At 41.7% G+C, this 27,139-nt stretch overlaps 2 protein-coding genes across 15 annotated transcripts in view; one reads left to right on the forward strand and one right to left on the reverse strand.

Moving 5' to 3' along the window:
- The window catches only part of ENTPD5 (ectonucleoside triphosphate diphosphohydrolase 5 (inactive)), a 32,002-nt gene extending 8,883 nt beyond the window's left edge, over positions 1 to 23,119 (reverse strand). The window contains exons 1-8 of one of the 14 annotated variants that reach the window (XM_069597046.1): positions 23,052 to 23,119; positions 20,878 to 20,945; positions 16,054 to 16,119; positions 4,269 to 4,341; positions 2,402 to 2,681; positions 1,702 to 1,781; positions 403 to 546; positions 127 to 202 (exon numbers count right to left, since the gene is read on the reverse strand). In XM_069597046.1, coding sequence (XP_069453147.1) covers positions 127 to 202; positions 403 to 546; positions 1,702 to 1,781; positions 2,402 to 2,618 — 517 coding nt within the window. In that variant the 5' untranslated portion in view covers positions 2,619 to 2,681; positions 4,269 to 4,341; positions 16,054 to 16,119; positions 20,878 to 20,945; positions 23,052 to 23,119. Of the gene's footprint in view, positions 1 to 126; positions 203 to 402; positions 547 to 1,701; positions 1,782 to 2,401; positions 2,685 to 4,268; positions 4,535 to 5,824; positions 6,092 to 16,053; positions 16,120 to 20,311; positions 20,615 to 20,849; positions 20,946 to 23,051 lie in introns of those variants that run through there. The other 13 variants (XM_069597052.1, XM_069597049.1, XM_069597053.1 and 10 more) reach the window with 13 other exon arrangements.
- BBOF1 (basal body orientation factor 1) overlaps positions 22,510 to 27,139 on the forward strand; it is a 35,744-nt gene continuing 31,114 nt past the window's right edge. The window contains exons 1-2 of the mRNA XM_069597038.1: positions 22,510 to 23,382; positions 25,638 to 25,866. Of these exons, the coding sequence (XP_069453139.1) occupies positions 23,309 to 23,382; positions 25,638 to 25,866 (303 nt within the window). The 5' untranslated portion in view covers positions 22,510 to 23,308. The remainder of the gene's footprint in view (positions 23,383 to 25,637; positions 25,867 to 27,139) is intronic.

Consider the following 27,139-nt stretch of genomic DNA (forward strand, 5'->3'; position numbering starts at 1 on the left):
ATCCCCTTCCTCCTTGCTTATTTGTTCCTTTCTCTTCAGCACCCCTACCCTGTCTCCCCAGTGCCTTTAATCAGATATTCATTAACCCCGGCCCTCTCCCCCACCATACATCAACACCTTGCCCACCTTCATAGGATCCATCCATGATGCTAACACTGTCATCTGGTACCAGGAAAGGTGATTTCTTGAAGATCTCTTTTACCTAGCAAAAAAAGGAAAGAAATCTAGATTCCCTAAGGCAACAGAACAGATTCCAAACATATCCTATAATACTTAGAAAACCACACTCTTCATTTTCCCCAGATAAAGTTTTAATAGAACTCATTCCTTTTCCCTAAGAAACTAAGTAAGCCATCATCGGTTTCTTGTAAAAACAAGCAAACAAACAAAACAACAATGTACCTCAAAGAGCAGTGCATCAGCTTTCTCTTCTGGCAGTAAGCGCAGCCCCGCTGTTGCCTTTAGGACCACTGGCGTTCTCTTCCAGTGACTTGGAGGGATTGAGTCTTTGGCCACCTCTAAGAGCTCTTGAACAGTCTCAGCACCCTTCAAAAGAGAACACCTGGTGAACAGTGCATTTAGTGGAGCGTGTCTGCTCCCGCAGCATGCTCTGGGACAGTATCAGGAGCAAGGGGGCCAAGGGCTCCCAAGGGTTTTATAAAAAAAAAAAGGGGAGGGGGCAGACTGTGCAGAGCTGCCACACAAATGCTAGCTGCAGCTGTCATTATGCTACACCTTTTACGAGTTCTGGCACAATAGGACATATAAGGTTCATTTTTGTATTACCAGCACCGACATGTAAGGTACACATGTTCAAATTATGTTAGAATCCATTATTTTAAATCCATTGTTTTTCTGAGTAAGCATCTGTTCTGACAACATATTGCCTCTTAAACATTATAGCCACAACACAATTTTACTCTCCAAATGTCAAATCAATTTCTAACAATGCAATTGTTTTCAACAGCTCCTAATTTTCTATAGCACATTTGCCATTTCATAACGGCAAGCTGAGAAAATAAACATCCTCTTGGTTCTTCAAGTTCAAGCCATTTTTAACATCAGGTTTTCCTCTGGTTAATGATTACACTTGTGACACTGGACAATATCTTTAATATATGCTACCAAAGTTCAACATTCTGCCTTACTCTATTTTATATCAGTGTGGCCCCTGACACGTGGGGTGTTGTATCCTCTGAGAGCTCACATGTGAAATACAGCTATGACAGAACTCTACATTCATCTTCTATTACTGAAGACTTTTTGTCATGGGTTTTGCCCAATTTCTAGAATATAATCATGGTGCTGTACAAGGGCATTCTGAAATGGAGTTCACCTCAATTGCCATGTGTATACCTTCTACTTTATAGAACTTCACAACCATTTTCTGCATCTACATTAATTAACGCAGTTGATGGCTTCAAATCAAAATCTTAAACAGTCAATACACATAGCACAATCTCCTGAAAGATGGTGCTCTCCCAGCAGGGTGACAAGCTATTTTCACACCTCCTTCCCCCTAAGCCCTGGTGAACCCAGGTTATACAATTACTGTTATCCAGGAGATTAGCTGAGGACAGAAAACTGATCTCACACATGACCTCAGTATCAGCAGAGAACAGCATAAAATATTTAACAGCAGTGGTGTGGTCAAGCTATCAAGGCATTTGAGAATCTAAACATCTATTGTAAAAAACTCACCTGCTTAGGTTGATCTACAAAAGCAGAAAGTCCTGGCTTCACAGAATCAAAAATCTCCCCTTCCAGAACTGGAAGCTGTCCTATGTTGTCCATGAGCAAAACAGAAGAGAGAGAGCCGATTATTAAAAGTCAGACTCTTCCTGATCTGGCTATCTCCCCCAGCGATTCCAAGTCATCCCACCTGCGAGGAATGGCTTGAAGGAGTATTGGATAGGGGGGGAGAGGATGAAAAGTAATCACCAAGGGTCCCTCTGCCATTTCTCTGGTGGGCACCTCGCTTCTACTCCTTTCCCTAGACTCTATGTGTAACTTGAGAAGACTGAATATTCAGAAAACATTAATCTTCAGGGTCCCCTCATTCCCTTTTCCAAGGGTGGTGGTGGTCTTCTTCTCAAGACCACTCTCAATATTCTGAACCCTGGAGTATTGATTCACCTTTGGAGAAAAGTAAAGACAAATTATAACTACACTTCTTAGACACATGGGTTCAGACTACAGGCAGTCCTGATCGCTTTTAATTTTACACCAAATTAAACCATATGTGTTCAGTTATAGTCCAGAGTTTTCTCTGAAGAAAGACATTTAGAGACTGTAAGATTCTGTAGCTGGCATCACACACTCTCAGCACATCTGTTTCTAGGAGGAGGAGATGCTCAAGTGTGGGTTTCACGATGCTGGTGAGAGCGCCAGCTGCACTCACCTGGCATCTTCTGCACGAAGGTGTAAACATGAATTCGTGTCCCAGTGCTCCCTGCGTCAAACATAATTCCATACAAGGTGCTGGCGCTGACGCTGACCGGGCACATGGAGGACAGGAAGACCCCCTCAAACCAAGTCTGCTGCTGTCTGTGGAAGACAGTGCTGCACACACAGGACGCTACCAGCACGAAAAAGGCTATTCCCTGGGAAAGGGCCATTCTCTTCCAAGACGTGGTGAGTCTTTTGTTCCAGAAGCAGTGCTGCTAACACACCTGCAGTGACTTCTGGGACAAAGACATGCAAGGTTAGACCAACTGGCCTCTTTGTTTACACTTGTAAAAGATGAAACACCCACAACAGAAATCCCACCCCTTTCCCCAGGCTGGTCCTTCTGTTCCTAAACACCTGCATAACAAGCTAGACTAGGGTGACAGAGGCTCTGAGCACCTTTCCTGAAGGGTGTCTGGTTGCAAGAGGAAACTGGGATTTAAAATTTATTTCTCCATGCTCTTTCTTTTTCCATCTATTTTTTTGGCCACAAAAATTCTTAGTTCCTCAACCAGGGATCAAACCTGCATCCCTTGCCCTGCTTTTAATAGTAGGGTGGATCACACATACGCAAAGGCTCTCTCTGTCACGCTGTTCCTAATGTTGCATGTTATTTTTTTCTTTCCATTTTGACAATTTTGTCTTTAGATCATGAACCATGTGCCTTGCAGGATCTTAGTTCCCCAACCAGGTGTCCCCTGCAGTGGAAGTGTGGAATCTTAGCCAGGGGAACACCAAAGAATTCCCTCTTTCTTCTTTTTGATTGATAAATAGAAGCTTCAATTTCTGAATTAAAGTTATAAAGTTACAAAAAAGTTACAAAGTCCCTGGCATTGGGGTGTTCACAGCCTTTAAAAATCAGGCCACCTGTGACCAATATTGCCAGTGGCTTGCAACCACATTTTACGGAAATAAATCAACTTAATTCAAAAACACTTAAATAGACCATTATGGTTTTTAAAACATGCTTCACAGGTTTCAGGCTATGTTATCTCCATAAGCACTTAAGAGCAGAAGGGCAAATAAAGACAGAAAGGCTCAATGACCTGCTGAGTCATAAAGTGGTGCATTATGGCAAGTTACTGCCTGTATTTCTTAATCTGCTTATAACAAAGACAAAAACTTATTAAGTGCTCAGCGTTATCTACTTCGGATTTTAGATACAAATGATGCAGAAAAACTAGAGTAAGGTTTCATGGAAAAATGTCTCCTGCATAGGGTGCATTTTCTCCTGGTGTTACTGAGGAAGGTCACATCTATATCCTCCAACATTTCAGGCTTCCTTAGTTGCCTCTTATGTACTTTGCTCAAAACAATTCTGGGTCTTCTGATTCACCTTTCACCTCTGAACTTCTCCTTATGTAAGTCATGGTTACTAGTTAAACAAGATCTAACTCCAAAGTCCTCATTCCCCAGCCCTCTAATCGCAATAGAATGCTCAGTATGCTTGGAGTACAGATGAGGACTGTATCATTCTCAGATTTGTTGATCTGCCAGGATGCGTTTTATCAAAATGTCTCTCTCCCTCCCTAGGTAACATACTACATAAAATAAAGCAAATTCAAGTTAACTGCATCTGGAATAAAGCTCTTTGAAGTAGCTGGAGTTGTTCTGAAGTATCTCAAAGACAGAGTGAGAATTACCAGTTTGAACACTCTTTAAGACTGAACACTCTTCAAGACTGAACTTCTATCCTTCAGTGAAGAATGAAAGCTATTGGCTAAGGACAGCAAATTGTAGAATCTCAAAGGAAACTCGTCTCTAGAATCTTAAAGGAAACCACTGCAACAGGTCAGCTGCCGGGCCAGATTCATACTCACGTCTTCAGTCACTCCCTTTGGTGGAATCTTCCTTTGCAGCAGCCAGGCTGGTCATGTAGATCAACCAGAAGAACTGAAGACAAAAACCACCTTTCAGATTCTGAGTGTTAACAGACTGTGGCCTTGTCCAAAGCCCAGACCACATTCCACACTCTCCGGAAGTGTATTTAGGGGCTCTCCAGACATCAGCCTGCTTCCACCGCTGTGACTGACTGCACAGCAGCTTCTCCAGGGCTCACTCGTATTTTTTTCTATTATTGTGATTTCTGGGAAAAAACAAACAACTCTCCAGCTTCTATTTCCATTAAGCAAAACTTTGTTTTTCTTCCAAAAGAAATTAAGGGGAAAAAATGCATACCAGGTATCCCTTTTCACAAAGTGAAAACTGCAGCGTCATACCAGGTGTTCAGTGTAAAGGTAAACAGTAGATGTCAGAGAAAGCAAAGAGTAAACACACAGACCGCACCATCCGCTCTCAACAATTACCTCTAACACCATTTCTCACTTTTCTTTAAGATTAGCTACTTTAAGGATGGCATTAGCAAGGCTTACAACAAACGGCTTAGAGCATACAGAAGAAGTGAAGTGAAGTCGCCCAGTCGTGTCTGAATTTTTGTGACCCTGTGGTCTGTAGCCCACCAGGCTCCCCCGTCCATGGGATTCTCCAGGCAAGAATACTGGAGTGGGCTGCCATTTCCTTCTCCAGGGGATCTTCCCAACCGAGGGATCGAACCCAGGTCTCTCACATTGCAGGCAGATGCTTTAACCTCTGAGCCACCAGGGAAGCCCTATTTCACATGACACCAGCCTACCAGGCTTGCTCACTCACTGCCAGTCTCTGCTCAGGTGTCACCTTCTCAGAGAGTCCTTCCTTGTCTACTATATTTAAAATCGCAACCCACCTAGTCACATGCATCTTCTATCAATACCTTCCTTCCCTGTTTGTTTTTCTCCGCAGCACTCCTCGTCTTCTAATATACTATATAATTTACTACTTCTGGGGTGGTTTCTCATACTCCCTGCTCCTGATTCCCCCACCTTTCATGAGCTATACATGGGCAGATAATTTTGTCTGTTCATGAATGTGTTCCTGGCGCTGGAATGATACTGCCACATAGTAGGTGTTGAATATAGTCTCTGAAGGGATGAATAGTGATCCAGTGATTCAAGGACTGGATCTCATCCATTTAATAAGAATATATAACAAGTGACTTCTTTCCTAAAGGAGATTCATTATCCACCCACTGGAAAATCATGATTCCAAACTTCCAGGATGGATGGTTTCTCCAAATGTGTCAATTATATAACAAGTTCTATATGCTACTCAAAATAATGTACATAGACTGGAGAGAATACATCAGTGTATTTAAATTCACTCCTTCAGAATTAGTCTTCTCAACCTCTCTTGCTATCTCCTTATTTACCCCCAACAAAGCTCTCTTCAATTCTTTTGAGACTTTGGTGCCAGCTAGGGTCAGTCACTATGCCCATCTCCTTTGAAGGTCTTTTCAGTGCATCTTTGTCTCTGTAGTAAACACCAGTCCCCCCCAACTCACCTCCCTGGAGCATGATACTCGATTCCCTTCTTCTATGTCCCCCAGAGTTTTAGAGACCACAATCCCACAGCGCCTGGGCCCCCCACACTGGGTACGCACCTGCTCGTGTCTGCCCAGTCCCTGTGATTCCTTGCTTGCACTGTTGATTGCCTTTTGCTCTTTGCCCCTATTTCAGCCTTTTTGACTCTAGCTAGTTTCATTTGAATCACTTTCACCTTTGTGCTACTTTGCAACCATGTGGCATTTTGCTAACTCACTCCCTTCTTTATTCTTCACTCCTCCCTTATCCACCTTTATTCTGAGTATACATGATCGTCTGATTCATCTACTTTTATGATAGTTAAGTGCCAACTGGCAGAATTACTGCTTATAGGGCTTAAGTTGCCAAGGAACTGAATTCTGTGTTGCTTTTACACAGGAGATCAAAATTAATGTTTTTACAACATTATTTAGTTATGTTACACTTAGAAAACATGTAGCCTTGTAAGAATATTACCCATCCCTACTAATCATGTTTTTACAACATTAGCCCAATAGTTGAGAAGTGAATAGCACTCCTCAAAACCTTCCATCTCTGTGATGAACTTAGGAGACTAGCATTGGATTGTCTAATTTATAAGCATCAGTTCAGTTCAGTCACTCAGTCGTGTCTGACTCTTTGCGACCCCATGAATCACAGCATGACCAGACCTCCCTGTCCATCACCATCTCCCAGAGTTCACTGAGTCACGTCCATCAAGTCAGTGATGCCATCCAGCCATCTCATCCTCTGTCGTCTTCTCCTCCTGCCCCCAACCCCTCCCAGCATACCAGACACTGTGCTAGCTTCTAGATACAAAGTCCAGTTCAGTAGCTCAATCGTGTCCAATTCTTTGCGACCCCATGAACCATAGCACACCAGGCCTCCCTGTCCATCACCAACTCCTGGAGTTTACTCAAACTCACGTCCATTGAGTTGGTGACGCCATCTAACCATCTCATCCTCTGTCATCCCCTTCTCCTCCTGCCTTCAATCTTTCCCAACATCAGGGTCTTTTCAAGTGAGTCAGCTCTTCACATCAGGTGGCCAAAGTATTGGAGTTTCAGCTTCAACATCAGTCCTTCCAATGAACACCCAGGACTGATCTCCTTTAGAATGGACTGGTTGGATCTCCTTGCAGTCCAAAGGACTCTCAAGAGTCTTCTCCAACACCACAGTTCAAAACCATCAATTCTTCTGCACTCAGCTTTCTTTATAGTCCACCTCTCACATCCATACATGACTACTGGAAAAACCATAGCCTTGACTAGACGGACCTTTGTTGGCAAAGTAATGGCTCTGCTTTTTAACATGCTGTCTAGGTTGGTCATAACTTTTCTTCCAAGGAGTAAGCATCTTAATTTCATGGCTGCAATCACCATCTGCAGTTATTTTGGAGCCCCCCAAAATAAAGTCAGCCACTGTTTCCCCATCTATTTACCATGAAGTGATGGGACCGGATACCATGATCTTCGTTTTCTGAATGTTAAGCTTTAAGCCAACTTTTTCACTCTCTTTCACTTTCATCAAGAGGCTCTTTAGTTCTTTTTCACTTTCTGCCATAAGGATGGTATCATCTGCATATCTGAGGTTATTGATATTCCTCCCGGCAATCTTGATTCCAGCCTGATTTCTTCCAGCCCAGCATTTCTCATGATGTACTCTGCATATAAGTTAAATAAGCAGGGTGACAATATACAGCCTTGACGTACTCCTTTTCCTATTTGAAACCAGTCTGTTGTTCCATGTCCAGTTCTAACTGTTGCTTCCTGACCTGCATATAGGTTTCTCAAGAGGCAGGTCAGGTGGTCTGGTATTCCCATCTCTTTCAGAATTTTCCACAGTTTATTGTGATCCACACAGTCAAAGGCTTTGGCATAGTCAATAAAGCAGAAATAGATGTTTTTCTGGAACTCTCTTGCTTTTTCCATGATCCAGCAAATGTTGGCAATTTGATCTCTGGTTCCTCTGCCTTTCTGAAAACCAGCTTGAACATCTGGAAGTTCATAGTTCACGTATTGCTGAAGCCTGGCTTGGAGAATTTTGAGCATTACTTTACTAGTGTGTAAGATGAGTGCAATTGTGTGGTAGTTTGAGCATTCTTTGGCATTGCCTTTCTTTGGGATTGGAATGAAAACTGACCTTTTCCAGTCCTGTGGCCATTGCTGAGTTTTCCAAATTTGCTGACATATTGAGTGCAGCACTTTCACAGCATCATTTTTTAGGATTTGAAATAGCTCTGGAATTCCATCACCTCCACTAGCTTTGTTTGTAGTGATGCTTCCGAAGGGCCACTTGACCTCACATTCCAGGATGTCTGGCTCTAGGGTAGTGATCATACCATCGTGATTATCTGGGTCATGAAGATCTTTTTTGTATAGTTCTGTGTATTGTTGCCACCTCTTCTTAATATCTTCTGCTTCTGTTAGGTCCATACCATTTCTGTCCTTTATCAAGTCCATCTTTGCATGAAATGTTCCCTTGCTATCTCTAATTTTCTTGGAGAGATCTTTGCTGCTAAGTCGCTTCAGTCATGTTCGACTCAGTGCGATCCCATAGATGGCAGCCCACCAGGGTCTGCTGTCCCTGGGATTCTCCAGGCAAGAACACTGGAGTGGGTTGCCATTTCCTTCTCCAATGCATGAAAGTGAAAAGTGAAAGTGAAGTCACCGAGTCATGTCCAACTCTCAGGGACCCCATGGACTGCAGCCCACCAGGCTCCTCCATCCATGGGATTTTCCAGGCAAGAGTACTGGAGTGGGGTGCCATTGCCTTCTCCGAAGAGATCTCTAGTCTTTCCTATTCTATTGTTTTCCTCTATTTCTTTGCCTTGATCCCTGAGGAAGGCCTTCTTCTCTCTCCTTGCTATTCTTTGGAACTCTGCATTCAAATGGGTATATCTTTCCTTTTGTCTTTTGCTTTTTGCTTCTCTTCTTTTCACAGCTATTTTTAAGGCCTCCTCAGACAGCCATTTTGCTTTTTTGCATTTCTTTTTCTTGGGGATGGTCTTGATCCCTGTTTCCTCTACAATGTCATGAACCTCCATCCATAGTTCATCAGATACTCTGTGTATCAGATCTAGTCCCTTAAATCTATTTCTCACTTCCACTGTATAATCATAAGGGATTTGATTTAGGTCATACCTGAATGGTCTAGTGGTTTCCTCTACCTTCTTCAATTTAAGTCTAGATACAAAAGACAATTCAAATACAGACCCAGCTCCTGGGGAAGATTTCAGCTTACTAGAAGAAACAGACAGATAAACCAATAGCTGTACTCTACCGTGGCAAGTTCTCTGACAGAACTATGCACAAGTATAGTTCTGTGCTTATGGCAGGAGTGGATGTAAGGGACAAGTAACTCATCACAGAAGGAGAAGAATGGGAGTGGGAAGCTTTTTAAGGGATGAGAGGTATAAGCTCAGCCCTGAATCAGAGGCAGGAATTACGATGGAAGTGACACAGGAGAATTCTGAGAACTTCAGCTACTACAAGTTCAGTATGGCTGGAATGGAGAGGTGTAACAGAACAGAGGACAGGCGTGAGAAAGAATTTTTCTGGAGGTATCAAATCAGATTTCCAAATGAGTGGACTTGTTTTCCTGGTGACACCTGACGCTATTAATGTCTTTCTATTCCCTCCTTAAGCAAATATCACTATTGACTAACGTATTTCCCAACAGTGTAAAATAATGGAATGAGAGAGGCGATTAGGAAGGTCTACCAAAAAAGTCTGAAAACACTGAGATGTAGAAGCTCCCACTGCCAATTCTTCTGAGTTCCACAGCAAAGTTGACTTTAACAAAGTAAAAATTGAACATAAAACAAACTTAAAATGTAACTGAATGAAAATTTTCAACAGTAAGCTGATGGGAATAAATTAGCCCAAACACCTAGACTATAAGTTAGGCAAAACAAAACCAAAGTGGGTCTAATTGGGTAAGTCTGGGACAGATCTCGGCACAGTGAGCAATGCCTCATTTGAGAATATAACTTAGGACTTACAGATCCAATACCAAGGGCCAAGGGCCACAGCCCCAGAACACCTTGCTATCTGAAGGGTGTATAGGGGAAGGAAAGAAATAGCTTTCGTACTCCTAAAGCCAATTACTGAGCCTGGAACATGTCAGACTTCAGTAAATACATTCTGAACGGACCTGGGACAATTGGCCTGATGGTATCTGCAGACAGGAGCACTGGGGCAGGGAGTACCACTTTTCCCCGTGTCTTACTATGGCTATGTATCACATCCCCAACTTTATTCCCTCCAAGGCAGCCCACAGGAGCACTGTTCTAGAAGTCTATTTATTCACATATGTAATCATTCAGCCATTCCAGAAATGATCAGTTGCCTAATGCTACTTATAAGTACAGAATGCAAAGATGAAACATCTTAGATCTGCCCTTTAAGAGACTAAACAGGAAAAATTTAATCACCTTTGTGAAGTTAAAATGTGACAAGCAGCACAGTTCTATGCTCTGAGATTTCAAAGCAGGGAGAGATTATTTCGAGCTGGCATGGTCAGAGAAATCTTTGTGAAAGGGGAAGCTTCTGAGAAGGGTAATGAAGAGGGGAATTAGGGCATGGGAGGAGTGCTTTTCAGGAAAAAAATAAAATATGAATCAAGACCTGGATGTACAGAGGATGGAAGAACCCCAAGGGACAGCAAATAGACCAGACTGTTGTAGAAAACAAAATTGGAAAGGCAAACTGAGATCAGATAGTAGAATTCACCAAATACTCAGCTAAGGAATTCAGACTTGACTTTGCAGGCGATGTGAAGCCACTGAAAATTCTAAGCAAGGGAGTGTCACAAATATGAATCTGGCAGTTACATGTAAGAATCAGGGTGGGGAGCCTTGGTAGCTTCCACTCACTTATCTAATAACCACATCTTTTTAAGTGAATCATTAAAATGGTAAAGGAGCCCAATGCACAGATGACTAAATCTACGTAGAGGATTAGGAAAGGCATCATGAGATGACATTTGAACTGATTACAAAAAGTGAACAGAAGTAACTACATAAATAAGAGAGACATGTGGACAAAGAACAGAGGGACTATAGAAAGATGAAAACGGCAAGGAAATTATGGACAGTTTGATTTCATTTTTAAATTTCCTCAAGAATTTCCTCAAGGGTTCATGTTTGGGAACGCATGTAAGAATTAAAGATTTTAAAATTAAAAAAAAAAAAAGAATTTCTTGTCAAAGCTTGAGAAACAAAATGAAAACAAAGAATAGATTAGAAAGGAAGAGATTACAGGGAGGTTAGCACTTAATGCAGAGGAAAGACTAGCCAAAGGAAAACAACCTGAGGTGGTAACAGCTTTCGTTTATTGAGATCTTAACATCCGCCAAGCACTATGTGAAGTATTTCACATGGGTTATCTCATTTAATCTCACAATACCATTCTGTGAGGCAGATTTTATAATTAACATGCCCATTCTAGAAATAAGAAAACTGAGGCTTAAGTAATTCAAGACCACGCAGCAATTAAGAGTCAGTAATCAAACTCAGATGGTCTAATTCTAGAGGCTGCAGTGTTACCTGCTAGGTCACAGGAGGGTCAGCCGATATGGCACCTGCTAGGTCACAGGAGGGTCAGCTGATATGGCACCAGGGAAAGGTGGCTGTCCGGTGGGGGAGAGCACAGGGCTGAGAAGGATAGTCAGAGATTAGCTGGAAGTTAGACTGGCACTAGGATGTGAAAATCTCACAGCAGCTTGGTCTCTCTCCTCTGTATGACCAAGAACTTCTGAATCTATGTACTGCTGCTCCATCTTTATTACGTTTCCAGAATCTAACCGTTTCTGACTACTTCCACCACCACTGTCTTGGCCCAAGCCACCATCATCTTTCATGCAATTTATTCTAACATTCTCCTATTGGATCTCTGCTTTTACCCTCACTCCCCTAGAGTCTAACACACCTTTCTATTGCAAAGTCCAGCAATCACTTCCCATTTCCCTCAGAGCAGCAAGGTCCAAACAGGATTCATGGATCTACCTGCTCTGCCTCCCATCTCATTATCTCTGACCTCACTATTAATGGTTTTCATCTCACTCCGCCACCCACACTGACCTCTGTGCTTAAATGTCACACATGCTCCTGCCTTAGGGCCTTGCTCTAGCTGTCCCCACTCTCTGGAACCATCTTTTCCCAAACCTTCACTTGATCAACTTATTGTCCAGATGCTGTTTCCTTACAGACATCTCCTATAACCACCTCCCTCAGGTGTCCCCTACTTCCACCTCCTTTCTCAGTCGTGTCCGACTCTTTCCAACCCCATGGATAGTAGCCTGCACCAAACTCCTCCGTCCATGGGATTTTCAAGGCAAGAGTACTGGAGTGGGTTGCCATTTCCTTCTCCAGGGAATCTTCCCAACCCAGGGATCAAACCCAGGTCTCTCACATTGTAGACAGACGCTTTACCATTTGAGCCATCAATTCTAACACACTAGATGGCTTATTTACTATGCTTGCTATCTGTGTTTCTCTGATATAAACTTCTTAAGAGCAGAAATCTTTTTTTTGTTTTGTTTTGATATAACCCAAGCACCTAGAAGGGTATCCAAGAAGGTGTTCAATCAGAAATAACAATAGGTAGCACTGACACATAAACACTATCATGTCTAAAACAGATTAACTAGTGGGAAGCTACTGTATATTCAGGGAGCCCAGCCAGGCTCTCTGTGATGACTGAGAGGGATATAACTGACTTAAGCTGTTGTATGGCAGAAACTAACACAACACTGTAAAGCAATCATCCTCCAATTAAAAAAAAAAGTGACATAGTAATAAACTGCAAAGTGACATAAAAAAGGAGAATACTTTCATAAGTAAATGAACATTTAAGAGGTAATATAATGATTAATGAATATCTTCAATTTGTATTAGGAGAAACTATAATTTTCTTTTTCTGAATCTGTAAGTTTGATAGCTAAACTGAACTTCTTTAACCAAACACATTCAATTGTTGAAACTGTTATAAGGTGGTGCTAGTGGTAAAGAACCTGCCTGTCAATGCAGGAGACCTAAGAGGCATGGATTCTATCAAGAAGATCCCCTGGAGAAGGAAATGGCAACCCACTCCAGTATTCTTGCCTGGAGAATCCCACGGACAGAGGAGCCTGGCGGGCTATAGTCCACTGGATTGCAGAGTCAAACATGACTGAAGCCACCTGACACAGATGATAGTAAGCACTCTTTACACTGTCCAGATTCTCTTCCACATATAAAACCAGTAAGTATTTCAGAATACTGTACCTTAGTTATCTATTGCTGCACAACAAAGAACTCCAAAACTTAGTTGCTTAGAATGACAACAGACATTTATTATTTCATAGTTTCTGTAGTTCAGGAATTTGGGAGTGGTATAATTGGACAGTTCTGGTTCAGGGTCTCTCATGATATTGTAGTCAAGATGCAGGCTGGGATTGCAGTCATCTGAAGGTTTGGCTAAAGCTGAGGACCCACCTCGGTGGCTGGCAAGCTGATTTTTTTGCTGTTAGAAAAACACCTCAGTTGCTTCCCACGTGGACTCTCCATAGGGCTTTAAATGTCTTCATAATATGGTGGCTGGCTTCCTCCAGTGGGCAATCCAAGAGAGGGCAATGCAAAGGCAGCAATACTTTGTATGACCCTGCAGGTCATAAACTATCACTTCCCTGTATTTCATTGGTCATACAGACTAATGCCGATACAGTGTGCAAGGAAGTACACAAACGTATAAATACTGGAGATGAGGCTCAGTGGAGGCCATCTTGGAGACTGGCTACTTCCAATTATAACCAGTATCTGTATAATACTTTGTGTTCAGCTTCTTTTTTTACAGTTTATATATATTTCTATTAACACAACTTACATTCTTCTTGCTTTAGAAACTATGTTATTCCAATGATATGAACCGTTGAAAATTTAAAATGTCATGGACTTTTAACTGCTCTGAAAATATCATATCCCACCAGTTGAAGCCATCCATTTATGTTACAGTTCCAATATTTTACTTAAGGAAAAGAATTAAAGTCAGAAAAACTACAACTCAAACAATGTCCTGCTTATTCCTAAGAGTAAATTTGTTTTCACGAAATTTAAATACTTCAAATAAAAGATCATTTTAGAAACAAGTAGGAAGAAAAGAGTCACTACATTTCAGATTGCAGACATCAGTTAATAACTGAATAATAAAAATTAAATACTGAATCAAGGAAAATAAAGAGTGAAAATAATTATACTAACAGAATAGCAACTTTTACAGAGAAAAAAATCCTAACACAATGGTAGCATTAGTTATTAATACTTAGGTACTTGGTAGAAAAGGTTAAGACTGACAACTAGCATAGATTTGAAAACCACAGAAAAATTTTATAACCAGCATTTTAAAAATATTAACTAGATAAAAGAAGGTTTCTTAAAAAAACAACTTTTGTTAGATCATTGCCAAGGAGCTATAATAAGACCTGTGAGCATGGAAGCTGCAAGGTAGAGACTGAACAGTAAAAAGAATTTCCCAGCAATTTGCGCTGTCTCATGTGATGGGGAGAGGAGAATTTTGACCCAAGGGCTCAACCCACATCTGATCACATTGTCCAAATGGATTCACAGATCAGAAGGCTGGTGGAATGAGAGTTCTTTTAAAGTCCCTCCAACACTAAGATCAAATACTCTCCCAAAAAGGAACTAGAATTCACACACTGGTAGTTACCAACAAATATAAACTTATTTCCTATGAACAGATTAGTTCTTTCTATACTTTATTCCATCTTAATCAAAACATTACTAGACATGTGTCAAGAAGAGCCACTCTGTACAATGAACCATCTGAGTCTTATACTGAAATGAGACGAGGCAGTGCATGACCTCATTCTTCATTGTTTCAGGCCTGACTTAGCTACAATAATCACTGTACGGGGAAAGCTCTTGCTATTGCTGCCTCACTTTCTTCACAAGTCACAAGGCCTTTTTTCACCCATTCATTAAAAGTAGAAAGTCCTTTAGGTAAGAAGATACTATTAATCAGGAGGGGATTAATACTGCCCCAATAAGCAAATATAATGAATATCTACAGTGATAAACTATCTCTGCCTCCAAACCCATATCCACCGTGGGAAGCACTTATTTGCAGAAGAGTAATTACAAGGATCAGTGCCATTTGTCACTGGTTATATGAGACACTGGTTATATGTCACTGGAGTTTGTGAGAAGTGAAAACGTATTTTCCCTCTCTTGTTATTAAGTGAAAAACAGCTACTCCTTCAAACATGTTGAATCCAAACGAACAACTTGAGAAAGGTAAATATTACAATAACATCTCATGTATAAAACCAAGAACAGGGGCTCCACATATGTACATTTCCTCAAATATGTCTTTATGATACGTCTTCTCTAAATACCATAACATTTTTATTTTAATAGTGTTTGGTAAAAACATTCCTAAAGTGACATATTTTATTCATGGTCCAGAGTTAAGATTATGACCATCAGGTATATTTTTCTGTAAACTTGGGATGCCTTTGGGGACTAGAGGACTGTTTGCCCTTCTGTCAACAAACAGTCCCAGATTGCTATGCTTTTGAGCTAGTTTTCCTCAACATCATGCTGTCTGTTATCACTGATCAGTGCCGTCATGTCCCTGTCTCCTTTGGTAAGCTGCCACCATCTAATTTTGAAAACTCTTTTGTGGGACATGAATCAAAGAGTCACGATTACTAGACTTTTATGTCAACTTGCACAAATGAGGAGCTCTCCAACAAGGACTGTGGAATTTGTGACAGCTTTTACTGGCTCACTAATCTCTTTCCATTTACTGTGAGCTCTCAGCTAGGAATAAAAAAGCAGAAATCTGACCTATGGGACTTCCCTGGTCCAGTGGCTGAAAATCTGCCTGCTAAGGCAGGGGGTATGGGTTTGATCCCTGGTCCAGGAATACTCCACATGCCTCAGGGCAACTAAACCCGTGTAGCACAACTACTGAGCCCTTGCTCTAGGGTCTGTGAGCGGCAACTACTGAAGCCCACAGCTTGTGCTCCTCAACAAGAGAAGCCATCACAATGAGAAGCCCACTCATCGCAACTAGGGAGAAGATCCCGCTCGCTGCAAGCAGAGAAAGAAAGTGCCTGCATGTAGCAATGAAGACCTAGCATGGTCAAATAAATAAAAGGAAATCTAACCTAAGGAAAAAGAGGGTATTACTTTATATAAGTTACTTACCAATATTTTCTTTTCCTTCTGGGCTTTCCACTTTGTCTCTTTTAACTAATGTATCACTTTTTCAACCTGTAGAAGATGGATACAGATACTCATAAGAGCAAAGTTCTTTTTCCTTTTTTTCCTATTTTTGATACAATTTTCTCTTTCTGTATTTCTATTTCCAATCTATTTAGGCTTTGGAAAGTGGATCATCAACCTAATTTCCTAACTTGTAATCTACTACTCTTGGCATCTTTCTCTTCTTTTAAAATTTCTTTTCATACAAACTACAACTGCAGCCACTCTAATAAAACTACTTGCTTATAAAATCAGCGATAACAAGAGAATGCAAGTTACACTTCCTGTAAAAGCTAGAGTATATTTTTGAGTTTATGCACTTTGTGAGTTTTTTTTTTTTTTTTGCTGTGAAGAATTCACAAAAATATAAGTGAGTAAAGATGTGTGTAATCAACAGGACTTGTCTTGTAGGTATGTACCTGTGACTGGGATTGACTAGGTCCCTTTTGAGCACATATTCATTTTGTAATAGAGTGCCACTCTCAGTCATATTGTGGAAGACACAACTGGTATTTGAATTCAATCAACAGGGACTCAAACAGTATTTTTACATCAACGTTCACTGCAGCATTATTCACAAGGGCCAGAAGTGGAAAAAACCCAAGTGTTCATTAACAGATGCACAGATAAACAAAATAGGACACACACACAAATACAATGGAATATTATTTAGCTATAAAAAGCAAAGACTTTCTGATACATGCTACAACATGAACCTTGAAAATGTTATGCTGGGACATACAAAAATATGATTCCACTTACATGAACTATCTAGAAAAGGCAAATCTGTAGAAACAGAAAGTAGATTAGAGTTTACCAGGGGTTGTGAGGGGAGAATGCGAGCTATTGCTTAACAGGTCCAGAGTTTCTGCTGGGGTGATGAAAAATGTAAATAGAGAATAGTGATAGCTGTACAACACCGTGAAAGTAATTACACCACGGAACGGCTAAAATGACAATTTTTATGTTACATATATTTTACCACAGTAAAAGCAGAGGGAATCAAGTACTGCAAACATAAGATCATAAGAGGAAAGACTTGGGCTATTATCTCAACATAGCAACAGTTATGACAATCCTCACCCCTGAACTACCTCATAAGCCAATTATGACTTAAATTCTGATACTCAGAAAATGTCTTTAAGCACTGAGTTTATACAGTATCTTCTATTCTCTCAGAAATAGAAAGTTAAACTTAACAATGCAACATAAACCTGAAAACTGTACATTCAAAAGAGGATGTAAATAATGTAATAAATTTTAACTATAGGGCCTCCAAAGCAATTATTTTTAATACAGGTCCTCTTACAAGACCTTTATTAAACAACTTTAACACTTCTCCAGGTATTCTCTTGGTTTCCCAGAACGTAATGAGTGACATCTAACCCTACTCATGCAATTTTGACCACAGTTCTATTAAGTTTTCTTTTTAAAAACACTCATATTGTGTACATGCCAATACCCGAACTCAAAACAAGAGACACCTCAAATTGGTATCTCCAAACAACCCCCTTCCTCAGTGCCCCTGCCCAGTTAAGAGAGGGTTAAATGGATTCCCTAATTTCCTATTGCTGTTAATGGTACCACAGGTTTCCTAATTTATGATGCAAAATTTTCATCATCTTTGCATTCTCCTCTCTCACACCCAATCTCTTATCAAGAGAGTTTTGCTTTGCAGTATCTTTCCCATCTCTTTCTCTTTCTTCCCTCCTAGCCTCTTACTGATTATCTAAAGTCTGGCCTTTATCAACTTCAGACTTTAGACCACTGTAGCCTTTTAACTGGTCTTCCAGTCACCAAAGTCTCTCTTCTCAAACCTATACACGACTGTTTCTAAAATGTTATTTGTATCGTTTTTCCCACTAGACTGTAACTATATCATGGTAGGGATTCATTCACCTTTCAACACTGAACAATCTGGCATGTAATACATTTTTAATTCATCAGTGTTTATTGAATGAATTAATGAAATCGTAAACACTTTCCTTCTAAAACTTTCAATTTTCCACTGCCCATAACAGAAGTTACAAACTCAAATACTAAAATACCTACTGGGGCCAGGCGGAAAATATAAGTGAGTAAAGATGTGTGTAATCAACAGGAAGTGGTAGGGACTGTGCAAACTGGAAAGCACATGTCCCGTCTAAAGGGTAAGTTACTTGCTGTTCCCACAAATTGCTGCCATGATGAAATACAGGCCTAGTATGTTGCCAGGTCTTCTGATTTTTTCAAGACAAGCCAAGAGCACAGATTTCTATGTAGAATTCGGTTTTTACGTGTGTATTCGTTGCTCAGTGTCTGACTCCTTGTGACCCCATGGACTGCAGCCCACCAGGCTCCTGTCCACAGAATTCTCCAGGCAAGAATACTGGAGTGAGATGCCAGTGACAACTAATACCATTAAAAAAAAAACACAAAACACCATGCAGGCAAAATGAAACATATCTATGGGCTGAATCCAGTCCTTAATCCAGTTGGTGACTCCTTGCTCTGTAGGATAAAAAACTTGCCTAACATTCTAAGTCCTTCTAAGTCCCAGGCTATTCTGCCAAAGTTTTTGCCCACTACTTTCACACAAGAACACTTTGCTCTAAGCAAGCATCAGAATCACCTGTGGGGCTTGTTAAAATATGTAACTTGATTGCAGACTTCACTGTCAGGATTTCCAGTTCAACAATAGGTCTCAAGTGGGGGCTGAGAATGTGCATTTCTAACAAGTTACCAGATGATGCTGACACTTACCGGTGTGTGGACCATCCTGTGGGGACCACTGCTCTGGTTAAATTACACTCTGTCTCAAACACACAGATTCTGCTCATTTGTTTCACCTTCCCAGAAAGTCTTTCTTTTTACTTTCAGCCTACCTCCTCCTGTAAACTTCCTGTGACAGTCTTTCATGCTTCCAAAATGCTGTAGCATTTAAAGTTCATACCATCTCCCCTAATTCATCACTGCTTGGTGGAGATGCATAGCTTCCAATTGAGGTTGTATAGTCTCAGAGATCAATGATCAGGTCAGCATCTTATACACCTGACTGTAGGCCATTTGAAGGCTGGGGCCCTGTCTTGGTTCCCACTGTACCCTTCGAGCTATCAGAGCCTGGTATTCAGTTGTTATTTACTAAATATTTTTTAAACGAATGAAAATTGGACAGACCCATCAAATGAAAAATGCAGATAAGTGGATCTGAAATTTGGGTATATAACCTTTCTTAAAAAAACTGAATTTAAGTATTGTGTAATGGTTTTTCAGAATGGACAATAAAAACTAAACATTTTGCAAATAAATTGTCAATAGATAATAATTATCTGTGGCAACAGATATTGTATGTAAATAAAACAGTGAATGTTTAAAAAAACCCTGAAAATTTGTAAGATTAAATCTTTTATTTGTACCATATGGCTTCCCTGGTGGCTCAGTGGTAAAGAATCTGCCTGTCATTGCTACAAGATGCAGGAGACATGGGTTCAATCCCTGGGTCCGGAGGATCCCCTGGAGTAGGAAATGGCAACCCACTCCAATATTCTTGCCTGGAAAATCCCATGGACAGAAGAGCCTGGCAGAATGTAGTCCTTGGGGTTGCAAAGAGTTGGACATGACTGACTATGTACGCACGCAAAAACAAAATACAATGAAAAAGTAGGATGAAATTAACTAATCCTCCATAATATTCAGAAATATTGATGAGTCTCCTTCAGTTAGAGTTTGGATGACAATATATTTATTCAAGATTCTAAAGGCTGTGTAAAAACAAGATCAGAAATGGTTCACCTAGCTTCTCCAACTTATAGAACAGCATCAGTGCTATCAGGCAATTTCAAGGATGACTTACGAGTAGAAATGGTATTGTGCAGGGCCCTATAAGGCTCCTGGGCACAAGGCCTTTCTGTGTTCCCCATTTCTTTGATTATAAGAAACAGCCTTCATTCACCCTCCTTGACGTTCCCTGAGTTTCAAGGGGCAGATTCAAGAAGTTGTTAATTAGGGAAGGGAGAGAACATGAGACCAGAGTTAAACAGCCAGAAGCAGCTGTGGGTCAAAGTCTTTTTTCCCATCAATGGATATACGCAAAGATATCTTTGAGCTATTCTGCAGATACTGAAACTCCCTCCAGGTGGGAGAAGTTATGATATGCTGCCCACGAGCATGTAGAAGCCAGATCGGTTAGACCTGAGGCTGACGGATGTTGACTCCTACTTACCAACTCACCACCAAACCATCAGAAGAATGTCCACGAGCTGATCACATCCTCTTTTACTATAAAACTTGTCACTATCTTCCTCACGTTGGAACACAGTTTCAAGAGCACGAGCCTGCTGTGCCCCCCTTTGCCTGGCAAAGCAACAAGCTCTTCTTTTTTACTTCACCCAAAATTCTGTCTCTGAGATCTGATTTGCACAGGTGGACAGAGAAGCTGAGAATCTGGTGTCAGAAACTCGGTCTCCAAGCTAAACCAGAATAAAGCTACAGATGCCTTTACAGAGTAAACCTCATTTTGGAGCTACTGGAAGAAAAAAAAAAAATGTAGTTTTAAAATAATTTTGAGATATAGTCTTAAGTTCTTATTTGGCTTTTTGAGCAACTCCACACTTGATGATATGAGAATCAATGGGACAATAGAAAAGTTGATATTATTTGGCAAAGACAGAAAATCCAATTTGGGAAAAACAAAAACGATAACAAAACAACCCCAGAGCAAAAGAAGCACATTTACAGCTTTAAGACAGCAGAGATGTTACCTTACATTCAGATTCCTGCCCTACCTACCAGGACCATAATGATCTTGTCTGCGTGAGGATTCGGCCAAGACTCCGCATTTCTATGTTAACCAGGAACTAAGCACATTGGGCGGAAAAAGAAAAAAAAAATTACAAAACCAAGTCAAAAAAGTACCAAGTGCTTATCCCAACTTTTAAAAGCATTAGCATTCTAAACAATAAAACAAAGCAAATTTATTCAATGAAATAAACCTCATAGTAAAACTACAAGAATGTATGAAAGGAAACACTACCAGATGAACTGCTAAATACTTCCTACTTTTACAAATGGATGATTGAATAATAACATCCAGTTCTTTGGCAGAGAATGCAGAGGTTCAGAAGACTGTAGATTCTAGAACTACCTCTACTATAGTGTGAATCTGGGCATTTCTCTTAGCCATATTCAAGTCACAACAGTTTTAACTGCAAAGTCAAACTTAAAGTAAAACAAAATATATTTTGTATGATAAAATAACTAAGAAGTACATGCAACTAAAGTATTATGCACATTTATTAAGAAATAATCTTACTACAGTCAAGTTTTCGTGTTTATAAATGAGTCTACAGACAACAGATGACTTGGACTGAATTTCAGGTTCACAGTAACCAATTTTTTAGAATGAATTCTAAATATAAAGCCTCTAATAGGAGATATCCTACACTCTCTTTTCTGCAAGTTATCAGTAGGGTATATTTTCAGAACCCTGCACATATCAAGTGGTAAAGAAATTGGTAAAGAACTCGCCTGCCAATGCAGGAGACATTAGAGAAGGTGGGTTCCATCCCTGGGTGGGGAAGATCCCCTGGAGAAGGGCACTCACTCCAGTATTCTTGCCTAGAGAATCCCATGGACAGAGGAGCCTGGCCGGCTCCAGTCCATGGGGTCGCAAAGAGTTGGACACGGCTGAAGTGACTTAACACGCAGACATATAAAATCAATCATAACTTTATAGATTCTATATCAGAATAAACCTCTTCAATGTATGGTAATTCCATCATGGACCCACGGAAGTGTGTCATGCAAATTGGGGCGAGGGGGAAGCACCAGGAATACAGTAAGCCACTATCATGCCAGCAGATGGCATGGCTAAGATTTTCAGTGCTTATTAATATTAACAATCAGCAAGTTCCCTCTTAACCACTCAATTCAGAAACATCAACGACGTAGCTGGGAAAAAAAGCGGGGGAGGGGGGAAGGTTTGAATCAGAGACATCTAGAAAGGTTGCAGGGATTTTCTCCTTAGAGAAATGGAGAAGATGCACAATGAAGTTTTTAAGGAAATTTTTACATTCAATTTGAAAGGGAGACTAATGCACAGCAGAGCTTCAATCCCAAGTTTCCTAACTGTTGTCTCGGTCCCCAGAATCCCCTGTCTTTCTCGATGACTCACGGACAAACTCATTGAATGAAGAAGGCATGATCACAGAGCTCCTCCTCTGAAAAAACGCAAACCATCCTTCTGAGTACTACTCCTTTTCACAGGTGTGCGCGGTGTTGGTTGGGGCGAGGGGAGTTGACGACACCAAAACAAAAACAACACAGCAAAAGGCCAGAGCTTTCAACTTCACGCGACTCGCGGAAAAGGGAGGGCAGCACGCGCAGGTTATTAGCAAATGGGAATCTGGGGACGGCAGCGACAGGACAGAACGGGACCTGACACCGGGATACTCCTCTTCAAGGGCTCTCCACGAGGCCCCGGAGCCTCTCCGACCCCCAGGCTCCCCGATACCCGCGCGCCGCCCGCCTCACCCTCCAAACCACCCACCACCCTCGGACAAGTCCTCAACTGCCTCATCGAAACATGTTTGGCCTGGGAAGCCCGCTGGCTGCGCCATCCCTTACAGAACCAGCAAGGGTTAGGAGCCAGGAGAGGGAGAAGGAAACCAAAAGAGCCAGGTGGCCTCGGGAGGGGCGGAGCCGGGACGAGAGCTGGGCGGCCACGGCCACGCTGGCTGCGGCGCGAGGGAAGGAGAGGACGCGCGGGCAAGACAAGGAAACGTTGTGAACCCGGCGGGGGCGACGCTCCGACGAAAGGGGCGCGGCGGGTCCAGCCTCCTCACGGGAGAGCGCCTCTACGGTCGCGCCGCCGCCGGCGGCCAGTGGCCGGCCGGCTCCGGCCTCCTCTCCCGCCCAGCCCCGACCCCAGTCATGCACCGGCGCGCCCGCGCTCGCACACTCACCGGGCGCGCGCCACCACGGCGCGGCCGCCCGCCGCCCTCAGCCGGTCTCCGCCCCGCCCCCCGCGCCTGGCCAGTGGACTGGGCCCCGGGGGCGGGGCAGGGGCGGGGCTACGTCACGGGCGCGTGCGCTCTCTGCGCGCCGGCAACGGCTCGAGCTGATCGTTATTTGCGCGGCTTGGTGGTGTCCTTGGAGACAAAGCCGGGCCTGGGCGGCGCGGAGACAAGACCACGGCAGCTGAGCCCCCGGAGAAGCCAGGATGCCGGCTAAGGGGAAGGACAAAAAGAAAGGGAAGGGCAAAGACAAAGGCAAAGATAAAGACAAGAAGAAGAAGTAAGGGGAAGCCACGCTGGGGTCCCTGCTCCGGGGCCTGCCCTCTGGAGATTCGCAGGTCCCGGCCAACTGGCGCCCTTTCCCCGCTACCCTCCCGGACCCTCCCCTTGCTCTCCCAGCTTCTGAGAAGGACGGCTCCGTTGCCCAGAAATTACCCAAAAGCATGCCATACCCCCACCGCTTCAACTAAGACCGGAGTGTTGAGATTTGGGACCCTGAAATCTTTTAGACACAGCCCCTGCCCATGTGGAGTGTACTAACGAGGAGGCAGATAAGTTCCCCAAGAATTGAAGTAACATAGGACCGAACTGACTCATTTGAAGACTCTGATGCTGAGAAAGGTTGAGGCCGGAGAAGAAGGGGACGACAGAGGATGAGATGGTTGGATGGCATCACCGACTCAACGGCCGTTCGTTTGAGTAAACTCCGGGAGTCGGTGATGGGCAGGGAGGCCCGGCGTGCTGCAGCCCACCGGGTCGCAAAGAGTCGGATACGACTGAGCGACTGAACTGACTGACTGAGGACCGAATAAAATAAGTGGAGGGGAAAAGATCTAAAAGTGAGGAGGAAGGGTTAGTTCTGACACTGGAACTGAAGGTCGGAGATCCTCTAGACCTGTGCTGTCCAATAGTGTCGTCACCGGTCATGTGTGGCTATTAAGATTCGTTAAAATTAAACTAAAAATTCAGATCCTCGTTTGTGCCGGCTACATTGCGTGTACTCAGTAGGCCTGTGTGGCTAGTGGTGGCTGTATTGGACAGTCTAGATAGTGTTAACGTCACAAAGTTCTATTGGACAGCACTGTTCGCCACCAGTGATTCTTAGCTGGGAGGGGGTTAATTTTTGACTCCCTGAGGACGTTTGTCAAGGAGACATTTTTGGTTGTCACATCTGGGGACCTCTAGCGGATAAGAGACCGAGTGAAAGTCGCTCAGTCGTGTCCCACTCTCTGCGACCCCGTGGATGATACAGTCTACGGAATTCTCCAGGCCAGAATACTGGAGTGGAGAAGATCCCTTCTCCAGCGGATCTTCCTGACCCAGGAATCGAACCGGCGTGTCCTGCATTCCTGGCGATTTTTTTTACCACTTAAGCTGTCAGACCAAGGATACTGTTAAATATCCTACAGTGCACATTAACAACCTCCAGCTCCACTCCAGATAAAGAATCATGTGGCTCAGAATATTAGTAGTTGGGAAATCCTCCTCAAGACCCAAATAATGCACTAAGCGTTATTCACCTTATCTCCAGCACCTGGAAGAGTGTCGGAATCATAGAAGAAGCTTAATATTTGTTAAATTAAGATGTCTGCTCCTGTATGCTTCAGCTTGGATCTTTCCCCACACCCCACCCAGTCCCCGCAAGAACTGTCCTGTAGTGCTCTGTTTTCGTTATTTTTTGCCTGTAACCTGATCATCTCAGCTGTGTGGTTGAGAGGCACTTAAACATCCTGAAGGATGTCTGAGTGATTGAAGTAATTCCTTGGGCCTTTTCAAGGATTCCTTTTGGTTCAAAGGAAAACATAAAGGATTTGAGTATTCAGATTTCCCCAAATGATGAGAATTTCTGAAGTGGATAAGATTGCTCTAGCATTAAAGCTTCACAGGTTTGGAGTTGCTGCTAGATTGCTACTACATTTATTGGATGACCCTAGTGGTTCCTAGACACACTGGAATCATACATCTTGTCCAACAGCATTATATATGGGACCACAAGGGATCTTTGAAAAGTTTATACAGTAATTTGTTTAAGAGAGTAAAGCCTGCTCAGTACAGAGAGTTTAGGAAATCTGGTAAGTCAAATGGAACAAAACCACTTGTAATCCCATTATCCAGAGATAACCACTACTATCATTTTGGAATATTCTTTTTCTTCTTCCTAAGATAACAGCCCAATATACAAATTTATTTGCAATTTTCCCCCTAGTGTATTAATATAAGTATACTACAGTGTGATTAAAAAAAATAACTGCATGGTTAGTCTTTCATTTTCTGGAAGTGCCAATGGCTTGTCACATTCCTAGAACTCACTAGCATATGTTTTCTATTTTTGCCCATCTACAGTGCACATATCAACAATGAGAAACACTGAGGGCAATAGACCATATATATTTCTTACTAACTCATTCATCCAACAATATTTGCTCATGTGTGCCAGGCAAATGCCAAGCAAAATAAATTATAATAAAGAGAAAGGTGTAATACTAATATAGTAGAGAAATAGTTATATGCTGTTGATGTCCTCTTCCTGTGCAGGAAGATCATAAAACTTGAGGAATCTGTTGTGGAGAGAGCCAAGGCCAATGCCTCCCTTTGGGAGGCCAGGCTGGAAGTCACAGAACTTTCTAGGATTGAGTATCGTGATACTTCCCGGAGACTGGCAAGATGTAATGAAGAATTAAAGAGACAGCAGTATAAAATGGAGAAAGACACGATGTCTGTATTGAACTATCTGAAGAAACAGGATCAGGAGAAAGATAATCTGGTAGGTAGGTAGAAACCCTCCCAAGCCTTAGTAACTATCTCTTTTGTTATACTGAGGTGGCTATGTATTTCCAGTATTTTAATTCCTTGAAACCTCATCCCACAGTTAAGACATTTCAGTTGACTCTTAACTCTCCTTTGAAGCAACATGTTATTTCAGAACGGCTTAAAGTCAGAACTGCCTTTTATTTTCATCCTTGTCCCATGTTTTCTTGGATGAAACAAAGATGATGCTAATGGAACATTATGATCAACTTGAAGAACAAGAGCATGGTGCATGATCTATATATTTTTTGATATTGATAACTATGAGTAATAATCTATAAAGCAATTTATTGATAATCCATGATTACATGGTTATGAATCCAGCAAATTGACTCTCTTCTGTTGGACCTGTTGAATCTTTATTTTACTGAACCTTGTTGAAATGTTGGGCATAGAGCTATCATTTTAGATTTGTGGCAAAAAGGAAAGGAACTAACATTTTGGGACTCCTGTTTGTGCCAGGCACCATGTTGGGTACTTTACCTCTGCTATCTCATTTAGTGCTTTTAATAACCCACAAATTGTCATTCCCATTTTACAGATAAAGAAATTGACTCTCAGGGCAGGTAACTTGCCAGAGTCTCACAGCTAGTGGGTGTTAACGTGTGAATTTAGGTGTGACTTAAAGTCATCTCTTTCCTAGCTGCCTCTTTGTGTCCCTTGGTGACCCAAGGAAATTTGTATCATGTTTCATTCCTATGTATGTTTTTTGTATTTTTACTATAAAAATACAAATATACATAGTAGGCACTTATTAAAATATTTTTGCATGCAAGAACGAATGAATGGGTTGTGATTCCACTGATGCTTTGAAAAAGTAATCAAAACTTGAATTCAAGATGATTTGGAAGCATATTAGAGAAATCAGACAATTGAACACTTGTGTGGATTTTATATTTTATTAAAGTAATTTTTTGGCACAGTATTTTTTTTTAACCTTTCCTAGGCAACTTCCATTTTTAAAATTACTCTTTGATAATAGCATGCATTATCAAAATTATCTGCTATAAATTATTATTCTAAAATAAGCCTTTAGGCCAGCCATGCAAATAATTTTCAAAATTCATTGTATAAAAGATTTGTGGACTGCATTAGCTAATTGATGTTGGTCTGCCTTTATCAGTATCACTTGTATTTCCTGATTTCATCTGCCTCCATGTATCACAGGCCAGCATCTGACTGTAGCAAATACATAATTTTCTCATAGACATGGATACTCATTAAAACCA

Source organism: Ovis canadensis, chromosome 7 (assembly GCF_042477335.2).
Source record: "Ovis canadensis isolate MfBH-ARS-UI-01 breed Bighorn chromosome 7, ARS-UI_OviCan_v2, whole genome shotgun sequence".
NCBI classification, from domain to species: Eukaryota; Metazoa; Chordata; class Mammalia; order Artiodactyla; family Bovidae; genus Ovis; species Ovis canadensis.